Below are 15,803 nucleotides of genomic sequence, written 5' to 3'. Positions count from 1 at the left end.
AAATATTTGAGGGGTGAGATTCAACCACATACCAGCAAATCCAGGTTTCTCAGTTACAGCTGATAGGGAGGGTCTTACACACAAAAAAGCTCCACTTCCCCCAAAGACCAGACTTTTTGTGATAAGGAAAGTGATGGGGAAATCCCCTAGACAGTGTGGGATAATGCCATCAAGCCTCCCGGTGGAGAAAATAGGGGGAGGATTTATGTCATGGAAATGGCAGGAAGAGAAAGGATCAAACCCTTCCTCAGGGCCGCTGATCAAAAGCCTGTTGCTGCTTTAAAAAAGAAGTTCAGTGATCCAGTCGCAGATGAGTCCAAGCCACAATCATTTGAGGGCCTGAGGCTCCAGGGTTGCCACCTGACTTGTATTCTGCCGTCATTCCATGTGGCTGACAGATGACAATTGGGAAAAATGGAAATCCATGAAATGAAGGGTCAGAAAAAATGAGTGCTAGGAAGGGTGGAAAAAGGAAGGGAAAAAATCCCATTTGTCCCCCACCCCTTTGCATCTCTGGTCTTAGAAGAGGCTTCTCATAATTAAATGATTTTTCTGCTGTTACAGTCTTTGGCCTCTGTCAAATCACAGCAAATAAAGTCTTTGTTTTCTGTGAGAAAAGTAGGGACATTGGCTCGGCATTCAACCCAAATAGCCAGGATCTACCTTTTGCAGTCAGTGGCTGAAGATTAAGCTTAGGAGCAGGGCTGGTAGAGTATAGACAGCAACCCAGGTATGTTCAGATCTGGGGAAGCTTGACCCTCCAGATGTGGTTGGACTGCAGCTCCCATCAGCTCCCCAGACAGCGTGGCCAATAGTCAGGTCCAACAACTTCAAGAGGTTCCACCTCTTTGCTTTACAGCACAAAGTCTGCTGGTGGATAACACAGCAGTATTGTTTTATAGCTAGGGTGGCCATGTGTGTCAACCTTTACAGATGACACTGCTTTCTTTGAAAGGGCTATCAGGAAATCAGTCTTTGAAATCATTCTCTGTTTGAAGGGCTGGCCTACTGAAGTCTATTTTTTAAAAGCATATAAGAAGGGAGAGCAGGAGCCTTGAAGATGCTCATCAATGGTTAGCACCTGGACAGCAAATTGAAAAGGCAGATAGGCCGCTTTTCTATTTAAATTACGGAAATGATTTCTAAATGTGTAAGTGCACATATGAAGTAGCATGTGCAGATTTGTGTCTATTTTTGTCCTCATTTTGGGGTACGTGTGCTTCTTTGACAATGCAAAGCAGGCCACACTATATATCCACAATCCCGAGTAAACTTCTTTTCAGTAGTGAACATATTCTTGCAGAGGTATTTCTATGTGCATGTCAGTTTCCCCACACACGTGTGCATGTATACCACATTGCTACAGATGCTTCCAGCCTCTGAGAAATAATTAGCTGGACAGATTTACCCACAAATGCCTGTCTTCTTTTTCTTTTTTAAAAAATTTGTTTATTTGGTTTTTCAGATTAAATTTTACAGTCATGTGTCCAACATACAACATTAAAACAAGATCCCAAGGAATCTCTTGAACTTTTCTCCTCCCCTTTGTGCATCCTGTTATTACCGTAATCATCTCCTCTGGCATCTTTCATAATAATCCAAATCTTTTATCTCTCCATTGTATCCAAAATTCACCATTAAACTACAAGTGGTATTCCAGTCCTACTAACGATTTTAACTGTTTACAGTGGTCTTTAAGATAAGTTATAAATTTTCCCCATTCCTTATTAAAATTTTGGTCTTCCTGATTTCTGATTCTTCCAGTCATTTTAGCCATTTCAGCATAACCCATCAACTTGATCTGCCATTCTTCTCTGGTAGGGACTTTATCTTCCTTCCATCTCTGGGCCAATAATATCTGCGCAATCTGGTTTTTTATGATCTCTTGGGATTTTGGCACCTAGAATTCCTAAAAAGAAAGCTTCAGGTTTTTTAGGAAATGTTATTTTAAACATTTTTTCAACTCATTATATATCATTTCCCAAAATTCTTTTACTGCCTTACATTTCCACCACATATGATAAAAGGTGCCTCCTCCTGTCTTCTTTTTCAGCTTTCTCTCCCAGATTAAGAAAGGTAAGACAGGAACACAAGTAGCACAAGGGAGACCTAAAGGTGGTTTTAGCGTCATATAGAAAATTGTCCTTAGGCCTGACCTTACTTACCGTACATATGCCTTTACCAGGGCAATGGTCTGTACAGGGCAATGTTTACAGGACACCACTCACAACACCCAGCCCTTTTACCAATCCATTGTGTGGTGTGTAAATATATTGTTGGGACAAACAGCATATGCAGAATCCTTGGTGTATCCCTGAGTGGCAGGGGGACAACCATGAAGCCAGTGGCACCCACCCCCATGCTGAAAACTAAAATTCAGCCCCAGCCAGCATGGTCAGGGATGATGTAGATTTACAACATATGGAGGGCCTACACTGGCTACCCACACCTTAATTTTTCCAGTTCTGACTGCATTCAGACATGGGCATTATTGCATTAGCTTTCCTGGTTATATTGCTTGCACTTCTGTCCTGGTTGCTAACATTCCTTCTATTCCGCATTATGGAATTGTGGCTTTTTGATGAACACGCTGCCTTGTCCTGCTAAGCTTCATTCGCCACCAACGGCACAGCAGCAGATGCCATTGGACATGTCTCCTCCTCTCCAGGGCTTCTTACAAGAAACTGGAGACTGTGCCTGTGTGCAGCCCATCTTTGCTGCACTCATTTCATTCCTCTCCTGCTCCTGGGAATTAGGGGGAGGGGACTTTGTTGCGAGAGGAGGTGGAGACACCCATGCCTCTTTACTAGCCTGGCTCATCTCTGCCTCTTGGTCTCCCCCCTCCCACTCTTCTGCTTCAGCTTCCCTGCCTCTGGTTCTGGACTTCTCTCGGTCATAGACTTTCCTTAATTCACTGAGCCCTGTTACCCCTTCAGCTTCTGACACCTCCTCTTCCCAGTCTCCCCCCTCTCGTTGTTGTCCCATCACCACTCCTTGGACTCCTTGAACTTTCTTTTGTGGTTCCCCAGCTGCTTCCACCCACCACTCCTCTGTGTCCAACCAGTTCATGACAGCTGCGGTATACAGCCCCCAATTTTCATCACATGGCATGATCCATGGAAACTGGGGCAATTACAGGGCAAAACTCCAGGCAAACAGATCTTTTTCTTTTCTTTTCTGGAAGCAGTTCTGAGCACTAAACTTCCACTAGATTCCCAGAAGTGGCTTTTACGTTGCGGGAAAGATCACATAAAACACAAAATTATTGGATAAGGAAACAATGGGGAAATGGAATAAAGTGCAGTCTGAATGCAGCCTTGCAACTTCTCTGTGGTGCCAGAGGCAGATTGGAAACACCACTTGTTGGGGACACACACACACACACACACACACACACACACACACACACACACCCCACAGCAGGCCAGATTGGGTGAATGCTCTGATGCAACCAGCACAGAGCTCTCAGTTATCTGGTCTGTCAGAATTAACCGAGGCCTGTTCCTGGTAGGTTATAAGGAAGCACTGAGGCGTGTGTCTAGCTCTGTCTCTCAAAGCAGTGGGGGAAAGCTACGTTGTTTTACCTTTTCATTGGCTCCTATTTCTCAATGTCAGACAGTGTTGTGCCTAACAGCTCTGAGGTAAAAGGAGCAGGCAGGAAGAACAGGGCAATGTGTGCACTTCAGGTGAATGGATGTCAAGACGCCGCCACATTCCACTTACCTATCAAGGTGGTGCATACTGCTGAAACATAAAATGGCACAATGCTTTCTGGGTGACCTAGGGCTGCTCACTGTCTCTTAGCCTAACCTGCATCACAGGATCGTTGTTGTAAGGATAAAATGGAGACAGGGAGAATCATATCTGCCCCCTTGGGTTTCTTGAAGAAAATGCAGGATATAATGATGAATTAAATAAAACACAAAATATAAGATTAAAATATATGATTGTAAGAGGAAAATTTTACTCTCTTCAAAATGGTGCAGTTCATTACAAATATAGGTTTTCATCCTCAGTTGCCTCATGTGAAGGATGAAGGATGCAGATCCCTGATGTATTCCAAAGTACTTTATTTCAAACCTATGTCTTTGCTTACAATTGCCATTTTCTTCTGAGTTTTGTCCATTCCTACTTTACTCAAACTTTTATAACCACCACTTTCCCCCTCTCAGTGTTTCTCTCTTCTCAATCTCATGCCATGGCCACTGCTGTAGTATAACCTGCCTTCGCATTTGCTCCCCAATCCTGCCCTGACTTTATGCAACTCCAGGATTGTGATGTGGCACTAGAAATCCTCCAATGGGGCTTGCGTGATGACAGTCTTACATTTTTATTATATATAGGGAGAAATTCAGAACTCGAAAGGTGGCACAAATTTGCCATAATGCTATCACCACCACCATGGAATGAAGCATTAACATCCTTCGTAATCAGTTTGATTTTGGAAAGAAAAGCTGTCTTCTGCGCAACAGGATGGATGTTAGGTAACTAAAAAGGGGCTGAACCCACAAAGTCAAGAAGAAATCTGTTTGCACTGCTTGCCAGTTCACATCAGGAGTGGGTTTTGTTTACCCCTTCAGTTTGCTCTGTTTGGTTGCTCTGGTCTGAAAGAAAGCAGTGAAACAAAATGATGACGCCTTCTGAGCCTAGGGAGGAAGTTTTGGTCAAGAGAAGGGGATTTCCAGAACACAGAGATATGCAAATCATGTACTTGGGTTAACCTGAGTGCATTCTGAATAGGCCCAATACAACTGATTCTTGTGAACTTATAGAAGGTGGTCTAGTGGTCTAGTGGCCCAGGGGAATGAAAAGAGTACCACTGAGGTAGGAGAAAGCAGTATTAGAAGTCCAAGGAAGGAGAAGAATGGGGAAATCAGAACCTAAAGCACTAAAGGCAACATCACTACCAGACCCACTTGAGAGGAACCATCTGTGCAAAAGCTTATGGCTACCACAGATGAACCATTCCATTTGGGCATTTCTGCAGGAAACCTTACTCATGTTTTCTGGAGAAACATAGGCCTTGAGAAAATTCATCAGCTCCCAAACGCTCAATACTTGCACAGTCAGGCATAGTGGCTTATGTTGCCATCATGACATCGTGGGGACATAGCTGGGTGGCAGAAATGGTCCCCATTTCAACATTTCCGGGTAAAAGTGTTTCAGACAGCAGAACTGGACAAGGCATCTATCTGCCAAATATCTCATGGAATTATTGCCAACTGGAGCAGATAGCAATAGCCTGATTCAGTATAAGCCAGCTCTCTATTGCAATGTCTCCCTATAGTATCATGCTGCTTTTTGTTTTTTTAAATTGCACAGGATTAGTTACTGATTAGGACACCCCATGCTCAACTTAAGGAAGGGGTATGGAACTTAATGGATGGGGGTCAGATTTGGCCCACCATGACTTCCCCCAGCCACGTCTTCTGTCCCCAGGCCCCATCCCTCACTGGCTTTGCATCTCACCTTCTTTTTACTGTATTTATTAGGACAGGATGTGGGGAGGTTCTACACCCCTGATTTAGGGCCTATTAAAATGTTTATCAATCTGCATGGTATAGGCCTGAAAGGCTTGCAGATGATGACCCACAAGCAATGCATGGCAAGACAATTGAGCACGCCTGTTTTGTGTGCAAAATGGGTGAAAGATTCCTGCATTGCAGAGGTTTGAACTAGATGATCCTTGTGGTCTCTTCCAGCTCAACTATTCTTTGACTCTATGGGTGCTTCCTGATGCACCTAGGAATCTTGGGATGTGGTTCATGATATGACAGAATTCAAATTAACCAGAAAAGAAGGTTTGGGCCTACACAGATCTTCTTCTTTTAAAAAAGTGTGTTCTGGACTTCTTAAATTAATCCATGTAACAAAAAGTCTATTGGCTTGGGTATTGCACCACCCTGTAGATAAATTAAAAGTCATTTTTAGCATCCAAAGTAGATTTTCAGAAGGATTTTTTATAATTTTTATTTGTGCCTTACGGTGTAAATCTCAAGCTTCTTTGGAGGAATACTTTAAATGTAGGGTGTGCATGCAGCAGCCATCATTAGAGGGGCCAGGTAAAAGGAATGGAGAAGGACCTTGAACAGCTGTACAGGAGAGGGAATTTCAGCCAGTGCTATTTGTCATGGGAGCAACCCCAGACGAAGTTCCCATTTCTTCTACAGAAGCATTAAAGGCACAGGAGCCCTATCTTCTCCCCCATGCCGTCTAAATACTTATTAGCTAGAACATGCTGCCTCCTGACAATCTCTTTCTTTCTAATCGAATTCAACTTGCTAATATGGCTCAGCTCGCACACCTTCAGAATCTGGCTTCTTTGTGATCTGATGCTTGATATCATCAAGGCATGAAAGATGAAACCCTCTGGGCTGAGCAGGTATATTCAGTGGCTGGAATGCATTTGCCAGGGTGAGCAGGTTCATACATAGTAAAACCCTACAGGCAAGATATGTGTCTTGAACACCTTAGAAATAGCATTTGAACCCCCCCTCCCACCCCCGGCATGACTAGGTGACAACTCTTGTAGTAAGATTCCAAAACAATGCATATGTTACCCAGCAGCTCTTTGCTACGTTTCGGCTCCTGTGCAAAGATGACGTTATCTTGTAAGGATTATATGTTTCGTTTGCTCTCATCAAATAAGAAGATGCTAAGATAACTCCCAAGTTTTTCTCATCAGAGCTGATATTTACAGATTGATACAGATGATGGCAGAACTCGAGACAGGTGAGGAGGAAGAGAAACCAGAAGGCATGACTAGCATATACTTAAAAGGATATGCCGTATCCTGCAACCTTGGAAGTACTTTTGCAACACCCAAGTTCCAAGAGTGTCACTGGTTTACCTATGTTCCAGGCCCGGTGCTTTTTTTTCTGGAGGGACTCATACCCCTAAACATTTTGTGAATCTAAGTTTGGCCTCATTGAGGGGCAGTATTTCAATATGAGTAGGAAAATGAGAGTACCCCCTAAACATTTTTTTTGGGGGGGAGCACTGGTTCCAGCTATTTCTTCCTCTGGTAAATCAGTTTTCAATCCCAGCAAACTTGGCCTATGGGTGGCGGGGGGTGGGGTGGAGTTGTTGTCCAACACCATATGGAGGGCGGCAGCTTCCCCATTCCTGCCCCATAGCAAACATTCATTCTAGAGTCTGCTAGTGGCAAAACTGATGTGAAATATTGTTGCCTGCTGAATCAGGGAGGATATGCTCCAGACATCTGGATGCAGCACGAAGAGAAGAATTATAGTTGGTGGAGGTTTTTTCTTTTGTTTTAAATGTTGCAACACACAAATAATAATTTAGCATTTCCTGGAAGTTTTCTCTGGGCTGCCCAATTTGAAATGAGGACATGCAACGCAGCTGAATGCGATTGTGAACCTCTAACCTTTAGCAACGGTGGTTTTTCCTGTGGGAACTATTTAGGGTATTGTTTTTCTCATGACTTCAGTTTTCCCTTGCCTTCCTTAAAATGCATTATTTGCTGTCCTCATTTCTCCTAAACACTAACACATTATTTCCTGTTGTGTCACTTCAACACAGCACAGCCCTTAGCAGAGGTAGGAGTTGGGGAAAAGAAGGGACCAGAGGTACAACCAGGAAAGAGGAACTGGCACCTCACTATAGGGGAGCATTGATATTTTCTTCAGGGCAGGGCCCTTTGAATGTTAAAATGTGGATTGTCAGCTTTGCTTTTCTTGCACACACAACCCTTTCCAAAACATTCCTTAGGAGCAACATGTTTTCACCACACCTCAATTCATATTTGATAGGGATGGGGGTAGAAAAAAAATACTGCTCCATTTCTAACTCGGAGACGGCCAGCTGGCAACCTACAGCTCAGATGTGGTCCCTAAAGCAGTTATATATGCAGCTGTTAGGTGGTCCTTCCCAGTATGTTGCAAGAAATTAGTTTCCATATTTAAACATCTTTGGATTCAAACGTGCTTTGACTGAGTGAGTGGGAGAGGCCTTTATTCCTCATGGATCACTGTGAGGCCCCTTTGTTGCAGGAAATGGTCCATTCTGAGAACAACGGATTTGAAAAGTTTATTTAATAAATGTATACCCCGCTTCCCGAGAAATATTCTCCACAAAATAAATTCTACAGTAACTAAAATTTTTACATTTTTTTAAAAAATTAAAAATCATTGCATAATCTAATTAATAAGGCAACAGAGCAACCTGAAAACCCAGGCACTGAAAGGAGGTAGTCTTAAAAGTCCTATTCAACTTTGCAAGGGTTGGAGACTGTACCTCCAAAGCAACAAGGCCACTGCTGAGAAAGCCATGGGCAGATCACAATTTGGGGAAGTCATGAGCAATAACCCCAGTTGTCACTTTTGACATCAATGACAACTGCTTCCAATGAGAGCGAAGGGTCCGGCAGCAGATCCATGTGAAAGAATATAGAAAGGGCCCAATTATAGAGGTGAGGGGCTTAGAGGTGGTCACATTTTAGCAACAAAATAGGCATGTGGGTGAGGAATGCAGACCCTTTCCCCTTCGTTATCTTCCCTCTGTAGCCCCTTGCTGTTATTTCTCTCCTACGCAAGACCCTTCTCATATCGGAGCTTAGTTGAGGGAGAAAAGCTGTGTGGGAACAGACAATTGGAACAAACCTTTTATTTGACAGCAGGATACGATCAAGATGGATGTATCAAAATGACTAAACATTTTTAACTCCCCACAAATTCAGCACCATGTGTCTCTTAAGTTAGGTGCATCAAACTTGGGCTAGGGAGACCCAGGTTCAAATCTCCACACTGCCACGGAGCTAAGTTGTTGACTGTGAGCCAGTCATGGTCTTTCAGCGTAACCCATCTCAAAGAGTTGCTGTGGGGATAAAATGAGGGAGGGAGTGGTGTTTGGGAGGAGAGTGGTGTGTGGTCCCCTTTCTGGACCACCTTAGTCTAGGAAGCTGAGGAAGAAGTGAGCGAGAGACCATCTTGGCCCATGCTTCAAGCCCCCTTAGTTCAGTGAGAGGCCTGTGATCCCCCCCGTTGTTCTTGAAGATTTAGAGGCCTTCACAAACAAAAGTCTTCCACATTGGGCCTTCACGTGGTCATAAGTAACTTTTCTAAAGCCTCCTGCCCAAATGAAAACCGGAAATGGATAAGGATGAGCTGAATATATTATTATGCATGCAGCTTGGGGAAAATCCTCATGTGCAAGAACAAATATTTGAAGCTTATGGTTTCTGGTGGAAACTGAGGTCATGTTGTGAGTGATTCTACAGCTGGGCCTCAGGCCAGAACAAATAAAACAATCAGCAAGCCACTTAACAAGCCACTTTGTTGACTCTTCCTAGCTTTGGAAAGCTCCTGTACATCTGCTGTTTTATCAAGTAACTTGAATATCATGCTTATCTTGTTGGTAAATGAGAGTCCTGCCAGCTAATTGCTTGAGGGAACTGAAATCACACAAGCAAAATATGTTTACTGGTGCTTAGAACGGCCTCATTAAAAGCAACCATTTAAATGTGGGTATGTAAAATATAGAGTTCTTATTTATGACGACAGTTCTGTGAGGGTCTGTCACTATTATTCCCCGGCCCTTCCTGACACACAAAATCTAACTGGAGAGGCACTAAAAATAACAATAATAATCAAAATAAAAAAATTCCTTCCAGTAGCACCTTAAAGACCAGCTAAGTTAGTTCTTGAAGTGTGCATGCACACGAAAGCTCATACCAAGAACTAACTTAGTTGGTCTTTAAGGTGCTACTGGAAGGAATTTTTTTATTTTGACTATGGCAGACCAACACGGCTACCTATCTGTAATAATAATCAAGTCTTCTTAATTCTCACAAAGATGCTGATGAATTTTCATGAGGACTTTGTGATTTTTTTAAAAAAAAAAAGTGATGTGGAAATGTGGAGAAAGACTGAAAAAACGAGAAACTGAAACATACCAACTGGCTCATTGCAAGCTGATGGGGGCGGAGCTCTTCTCTTCTCCAGGCTTGGGAGACAGGTCAGGTCTCATCTCTGCCACACTAAGCTTTGGAGACTCAAAAGCAGAGAAGAGCCATATTGCCTTCAAGTTTCTCTGAAGTCCAGTGTAAGGAAACTAGACCCCAAATAGCATTCATTTTGTGTTGTGTCAGGCAGCTGCCTAACTCAAGAGAGGGTCACCACTTGTGACTACACAGTTGTGAACTGCTACATAGGAACTATGTGAGTGAGAGCTTTTTGCACGCCAAGGCACCTTACTGAGAATCAGTGTCTCTTGTTTACATGTTCTCTTCTTACAACAGAAGAGGGAAAAAGCAGACCAGAGCCTTCCGGTGGCCAGCAACGTGTAACATTTTATTTCTTTGGTTTAAAATACCTATAACAGTGCTACTTCATTGGACTTGTGTACATTACTTAGTTCTGCACCAGTTTAGACAACTCCCCCACCCACTGGACTGAGCAATCCCCCGTGGTCTTTGTTGTTTGCAGTGTTAAGCTCTTCTGCAATATCTTCCCCCCCTCCCAGCCAATGTGAATCTTCTCAGCGGATCCAAAACATCCCCTGATGCTTCTAAAAGCAACAGTGATATATCTAGGCTACACATATGTGAGTGACGCCGGCACAGACATGAGGACGAGCTTCCACAAGAGTCACCTGCTGGTTACTTTTCTTCCCCACAAATGGTTAGCAAGGCTTTGCGGTAATCTCCAGAGGTGTCCTTCTAAAAGAAAGGAAGACAAAATGAAAACCAGAAATGCCTACAAGTGATCAGCCTCACTGGTAAATCGGAGGATAGAGAAACTTAAAAAACGATCTTTTTAAGGCAATTCCAACATGTGTCTTTTGATGTATCTACACTGCAGCCTTTAAATGGATTTAACTATCATTACTTTGTGCCGGAGAAGCCACAAACTACTAGGACTCTTTAGCATAAGCCGTAACTATTAAGATAGAATAAAATGCTATCATTTCTTAATGTGGATGTTATATTTCCTTTAGCATCTCCTTAGTGTCATTTGCTGATGAGTTATTCTTCAAAGAAACCTGAAGGGCTGCTTTTGAAGGTTACAGTTTTGCTCATTCTCTGTCTAGGAAAAAGCCCAGGTAATTTTGGAAGTGTACAAGTACATTGATCAGGCACCTGCTAGTCATAGCAGCTGTCTGATTAGATGCTATCGTGGTAAAGCACATATGCTCATACGCGTCAAATTTTAGTCTACGGTTGTTCTTACAGGAAGACACATCTCTATGGAGGAAATTCTAATGGTGTGAAGTAGTCTTACTATGACTGCACATTCTTTTTGCCACCTATGCTTGGGTGGAACATTCACCTGGTATGAACAGGCTGCTGTGAGTACAACCAGTCAAAGATGTACATGAAACAAATCATAAAGGTCAGCACAGCTCACTGCACACAAACAGGCACATTTGTGCTGGCAAAAGCCAGAACCTCTCATTACCTCGATCATGTGATAGAGAGATTTGTCATAAATATCCCAAAATTCACGCCGGATGTTGAGCAGATCAATTTCACTCCTTGAGACAATAATCCTGATAAGAGTTCGGTCGTCTGTGCCAGCACCCTTGGGAGATCAAAAAACCAGTGAGAATGAATTTATTTTTTTAAAGAGAGAGCAAGGGCAGGAAGTGAGGGGACTTTCCCGCACATTGCTATCAGCAAAATATTTTGAAAAGGTGGCAACAAGCTCTATCAACCAGAGGTAGAGTGCTTTTGTTTACAATGATACTTGGCAGATGGTAGAATGGGAGCTTCATGATCTGTTCTGCTAATGCACATCAGCATTGAGAGATGAGCTGGTGCTGGGCACGTACCAGGTAGCTGGTTCACTCAGTTGTTGCTGTCACCCGACTCAACCTCTTTAGAGCAAAGCTCTATATTTGAAATGGGAGAATAATGCAAGCTTTGAGCACTGTGACTCTCATTGCTGCATCTGTTTCACTGACAAATTCTCCAAATTGACTCCCTTCACTCAAGCAACACACTATTTGCTGAAGGGGCCTCCTGGTTGTTTCAGTGAATCACAAGCAGGAATTAGCCATCCCTGGCCTTCTCAAATGCAGACCTGTTCAGGAAACCACCCCAAGCTCCTACTTTGCAATCAGATGATTATTATCATAATTGAAAAGCTACTGATCTAGCCTTCCCTTCCCTGGTGAGAGTCAAAACAGCAAAGGGAGTGTAGTTTTTACCTTCATGGACTTGTACAGCTTGTCGGCAAAGAAAGCTTGCTTGTTCTTGACACTCCGCACTTGAAAGAAAGAGCAGTGCAACATGAAAACATTGTACAGGAAGCCCCATCTCAGTCAACCCCCACACCCATGTTTTTTAAAGAGCTACGGTGTTGCATTTTTAATTTGGGTGTAGAAAGAAAGGAGTGGAGAGGAAAAGACAGCTCTTGGAAAGCACCCCCCCCCCAATTACTGTATTGAATGTCCAAATTCGGTTGACAGGGTGGGAGAAATGGTTCATGTTTGCTGTCTGGGTCAATCACAGATGGATGTAGGTTTCTAGAGCCCAGGTTTGCAAGCAGAGGGCTCTAAATGTATAGTGTGGTTGCCTCATCTCCATTAAAGAAAAAAAACCATAGATATTTTTTGAAAAACTGCACATGATTCTGTTGTTTGCAGTAGGAGGAAAGCCATATGGATGGTTGGGTAGCCACTTCCTGCTCTGTGAGGGAATTGCAAAATTTAAGTGTGCAAGGATGTTGCAAAATGTTTTAACTATGCAGCAAGGGGCAATGCATCTAGCAGGCGTTGCTTCTCTCATGACTGTTCTCCAGGCTTCTTGTCTATCCAGCGTCCTTCTCTGGACACCACTGGAGGGGATCTCTGGGTCTGCAGTGAATTCAACAGGCCCACTGACATGCTACAAGATGACTAGAGAAGCGGCCATTGAAGAAGCCACATTCGAGCTCAGTGGTGGCAAAGCTCGCAGCGGGTGGCAGCCATTTCCTGTTAGTCTTGGTGAAGGTACATTTTTAAAAGTCTGTTCAGGAGAACAAGATAGCAGGCAGGTCAGCCAGCCTGAGGGAATCAACATACTGCAACCAAGCAGAAAGTCACTGATAAAGAGAGATAGTGCTTGAAGACCTATATGACATACTGCTGAGCCATGCCAAGGGTTACGGTGTCAGTGAGATCCTATTCATTGATTCTATCTAACAGCCAAGTCTCAGCCGAAGGTGTTTGAAATCTGCACAGCAATCACCAAGAGCAAGTTTCTAGCTCTCAAAGCTGTACAAATAAAGACTGAAAACATGCAGACAAATGTTGGGAAAGGTGCATAGTGCGCCAACGTAAGATTTCAGCTGGTTAGGAGGCATTCCACCTACCACTCCTTCCCCAACAGGCTAACAGCTAAGTCCCCACTGGATACATAATAGGTCGCCCATATAGCCTCTCTTAGACATTAATACCATTCACCGGAATAGCTGAATTCTGTGAAATACTTTATTTTTATTATTTTTATTTATTAAATTTGTATACGGCATATATCTATAGATCTCAGGGCAGTTTACAACATAAAATTACAATTACCACCCCACACCTTTTTTTGCAAGTGGAATACAACAGGAAATTTAACTAAGGCCAGCTTTCTTCATCTCAGGAATATTATAAAAATTTGGTTGACTGTTGAGGTGGACTAGTTGCAAGAGCAAGTTCGGCAGGGCAAGGTTTGCTGAAGTCCACACTCAATGTGCAAGGAAAGCACAAGCCTCTTTTTTTTACGCCCGTGCAAGAGACACTCACCAATGGCTAAAAAGACGTCGCGCACATCTCCAGACATCCGCTTGTTGATGGCATGTGCCACGTCATGGTTCGTCATCTTAACGAACTCCTGGAAGACTACAAGGATCGAAGGTAGAGAATAAGAAATCAGAACCCTCTACGGCTTTGGAATGACCTAAAAGCTAAGCTAGGGAACAAGCCAACTGTCCTCAGTGAGGAATGGGACTGGCAACAGCAGGGTCAAAAAACTGCTATGCCCTTAGTCCACTTCTACAGTGTGTTGGGCAAGGTCAAGTATGTTCAAGGGCGATTAGGTGCTGCCACAGGGAAGTATCAAATATCAAGATGTTCTACAGAAAAGTACAGTTAGTGAAACAAACCTCCTAACCCTGAATTCCATCAGAGGAGCAGGTGTTCTTGAGCTAAAAGAGAATTTCTTTCTTTCTTTTTTGTAGCACAACAATTGCATCAGCAGCCTTTTTCCTTCAAAGCCCCTGAGGAGGTAATAGTTGCCCTTTTCCAAACTACAATAACACGGCCTGAGAAAGGTCAGGTCAATGAGTCTGCATCTAGGCACGGGCTCCACAACATTCAACAAACACACCACTCCCTCCCTATTTACCTCTCCGGAGCTGGGGGTAGCTCTGCGTACACAAGATGGTCATGAAGCGTGTCTCCAGAGATGTCGAATCATCACCGGAAACATCAGACAATTTCTGTGAAACCAAAGAAGATTGAAGGGATGGGGAAGAAGAGCAAAGGATACAGGCTAGTGAAGTATTTTCCTTTTGATTCCTGAGAGCCTATATACTAGTGCATTCCTGTAAGAAGGTTGCTGTGTATTCCTCCATTAATATGGCAGCAAAGATTGTGAAAGCAGCTCAGCAAAAGCTTCTGTGACTATTATGAGAAGGCTGGCAACAAGTAGAAGTCTGCCCAAGTAGGATTATCTCTCCAAGTGTACTAAACATATTGCCATTTGAGCTGATCCAGTGAGAGATCACCATCAGGCTCAAAAAGGTTCCATGTGACTATAACTGAGAGACACTCCCTAATCATTAGGGCTCTGACAGGCCTCTCCATTTGGCCTGCAAGGCTGTTTTGGTTAAGCCACATATTGGTCCTACACAAGGAGACATATAGGACATCAAGTGTGGGGAAGATAAAAAGATGCAGGTGGGCTAAAGGGGGGACTGTAGTCAATCGGAATACCTGAAAAGTCCCATGCAGGGCACTTTGCAAGCCTTGACAATCCACTTTTTGTTGGGGGTTTGTGTGCCTTTGCCCACATGGGGCAATGATGTCAGGTAACTGACTTGTCAAACTTGGCCTGTTGTGGTGAGGGAGATGTGACAAGCCAGACAGATCCAGTTCCCCACTCCTGGCCTAATGGGTCTATAACAGAAGACCCTCGAGAAGCTTATGAACACCTCAAGGCTATATGTAACTCTAACATCTTCTCCTACCCCTAAACGGACAACTCAGCTGGTTTTTTAAAATTTTGCCACAACAGGTAAAAAAGGAGGTCATATTTTGCATCATCACCTGTGGGACATTAACACACAGAAATAGCAACCATTTCTTCCCAAGCACCAAAAAAGGTTGCGTGAAACTGCCTTTTGACAATAAATACATGCAACAATGCAATGACAATTCATCTTCCCATGTGCTTCATATGTAGTGAGAAATGTACAGCACATCTAATGGCACTCTTATGTTTTGGAACACTTAGCAGGTCACTAACAATTTCCCAATTGCTTTTAATTGTCCTCCCTGTGCAGTTAGTTAGTTATTATGCAAACTTTTGACATTCTCTGCTCCTCTCCGGGTACTTTAAGAAGCATTCCCCCCTCCCTTGCCTTCCCAGTTTTGCAGGCGAGAAGTCAGGCCTAAACAAGCCAACAGTAGATTTTTTATAATTTATCCTCCCCCACTACTGTAAGGGAATGTTTTCAGATTATCTTTGGTTGGAGAGCCAGATGAATACAAGCAGTAGGGCAGGCCCAACAGCCAGTGAGATATGGGCTAAGATGGGTTTGGCAAACCTCTGAGTGGCCATGTGCCCAACTCTAAGCAGAAGACATTCCTCC

General features: G+C 43.4%; 1 protein-coding gene across 1 annotated transcript in view; it reads right to left on the bottom strand.

Moving 5' to 3' along the window:
• Positions 1 to 10,292: 10,292 nt before the first annotated feature.
• Positions 10,293 to 15,803, bottom strand: part of ANXA6 (annexin A6) — a 37,687-nt gene continuing 32,176 nt past the window's right edge. Inside the window, exons 21-25 of the mRNA XM_081180749.1 lie at positions 14,336 to 14,429; positions 13,735 to 13,830; positions 12,172 to 12,230; positions 11,421 to 11,543; positions 10,293 to 10,681 (exon numbers count right to left, since the gene is read on the bottom strand). Of these exons, the coding sequence (XP_081036875.1) occupies positions 10,622 to 10,681; positions 11,421 to 11,543; positions 12,172 to 12,230; positions 13,735 to 13,830; positions 14,336 to 14,429 (432 nt within the window). The 3' untranslated portion in view covers positions 10,293 to 10,621. The remainder of the gene's footprint in view (positions 10,682 to 11,420; positions 11,544 to 12,171; positions 12,231 to 13,734; positions 13,831 to 14,335; positions 14,430 to 15,803) is intronic.

The sequence above is a fragment of the Podarcis bocagei genome, assembly GCF_964188305.1.
Source record: "Podarcis bocagei genome assembly, chromosome: 2".
Lineage (NCBI taxonomy): Eukaryota > Metazoa > Chordata > Lepidosauria > Squamata > Lacertidae > Podarcis > Podarcis bocagei.
Note: the sequence above shows the minus strand (reverse complement) of the source record. Positions and strands in the feature narration are given on the sequence as shown.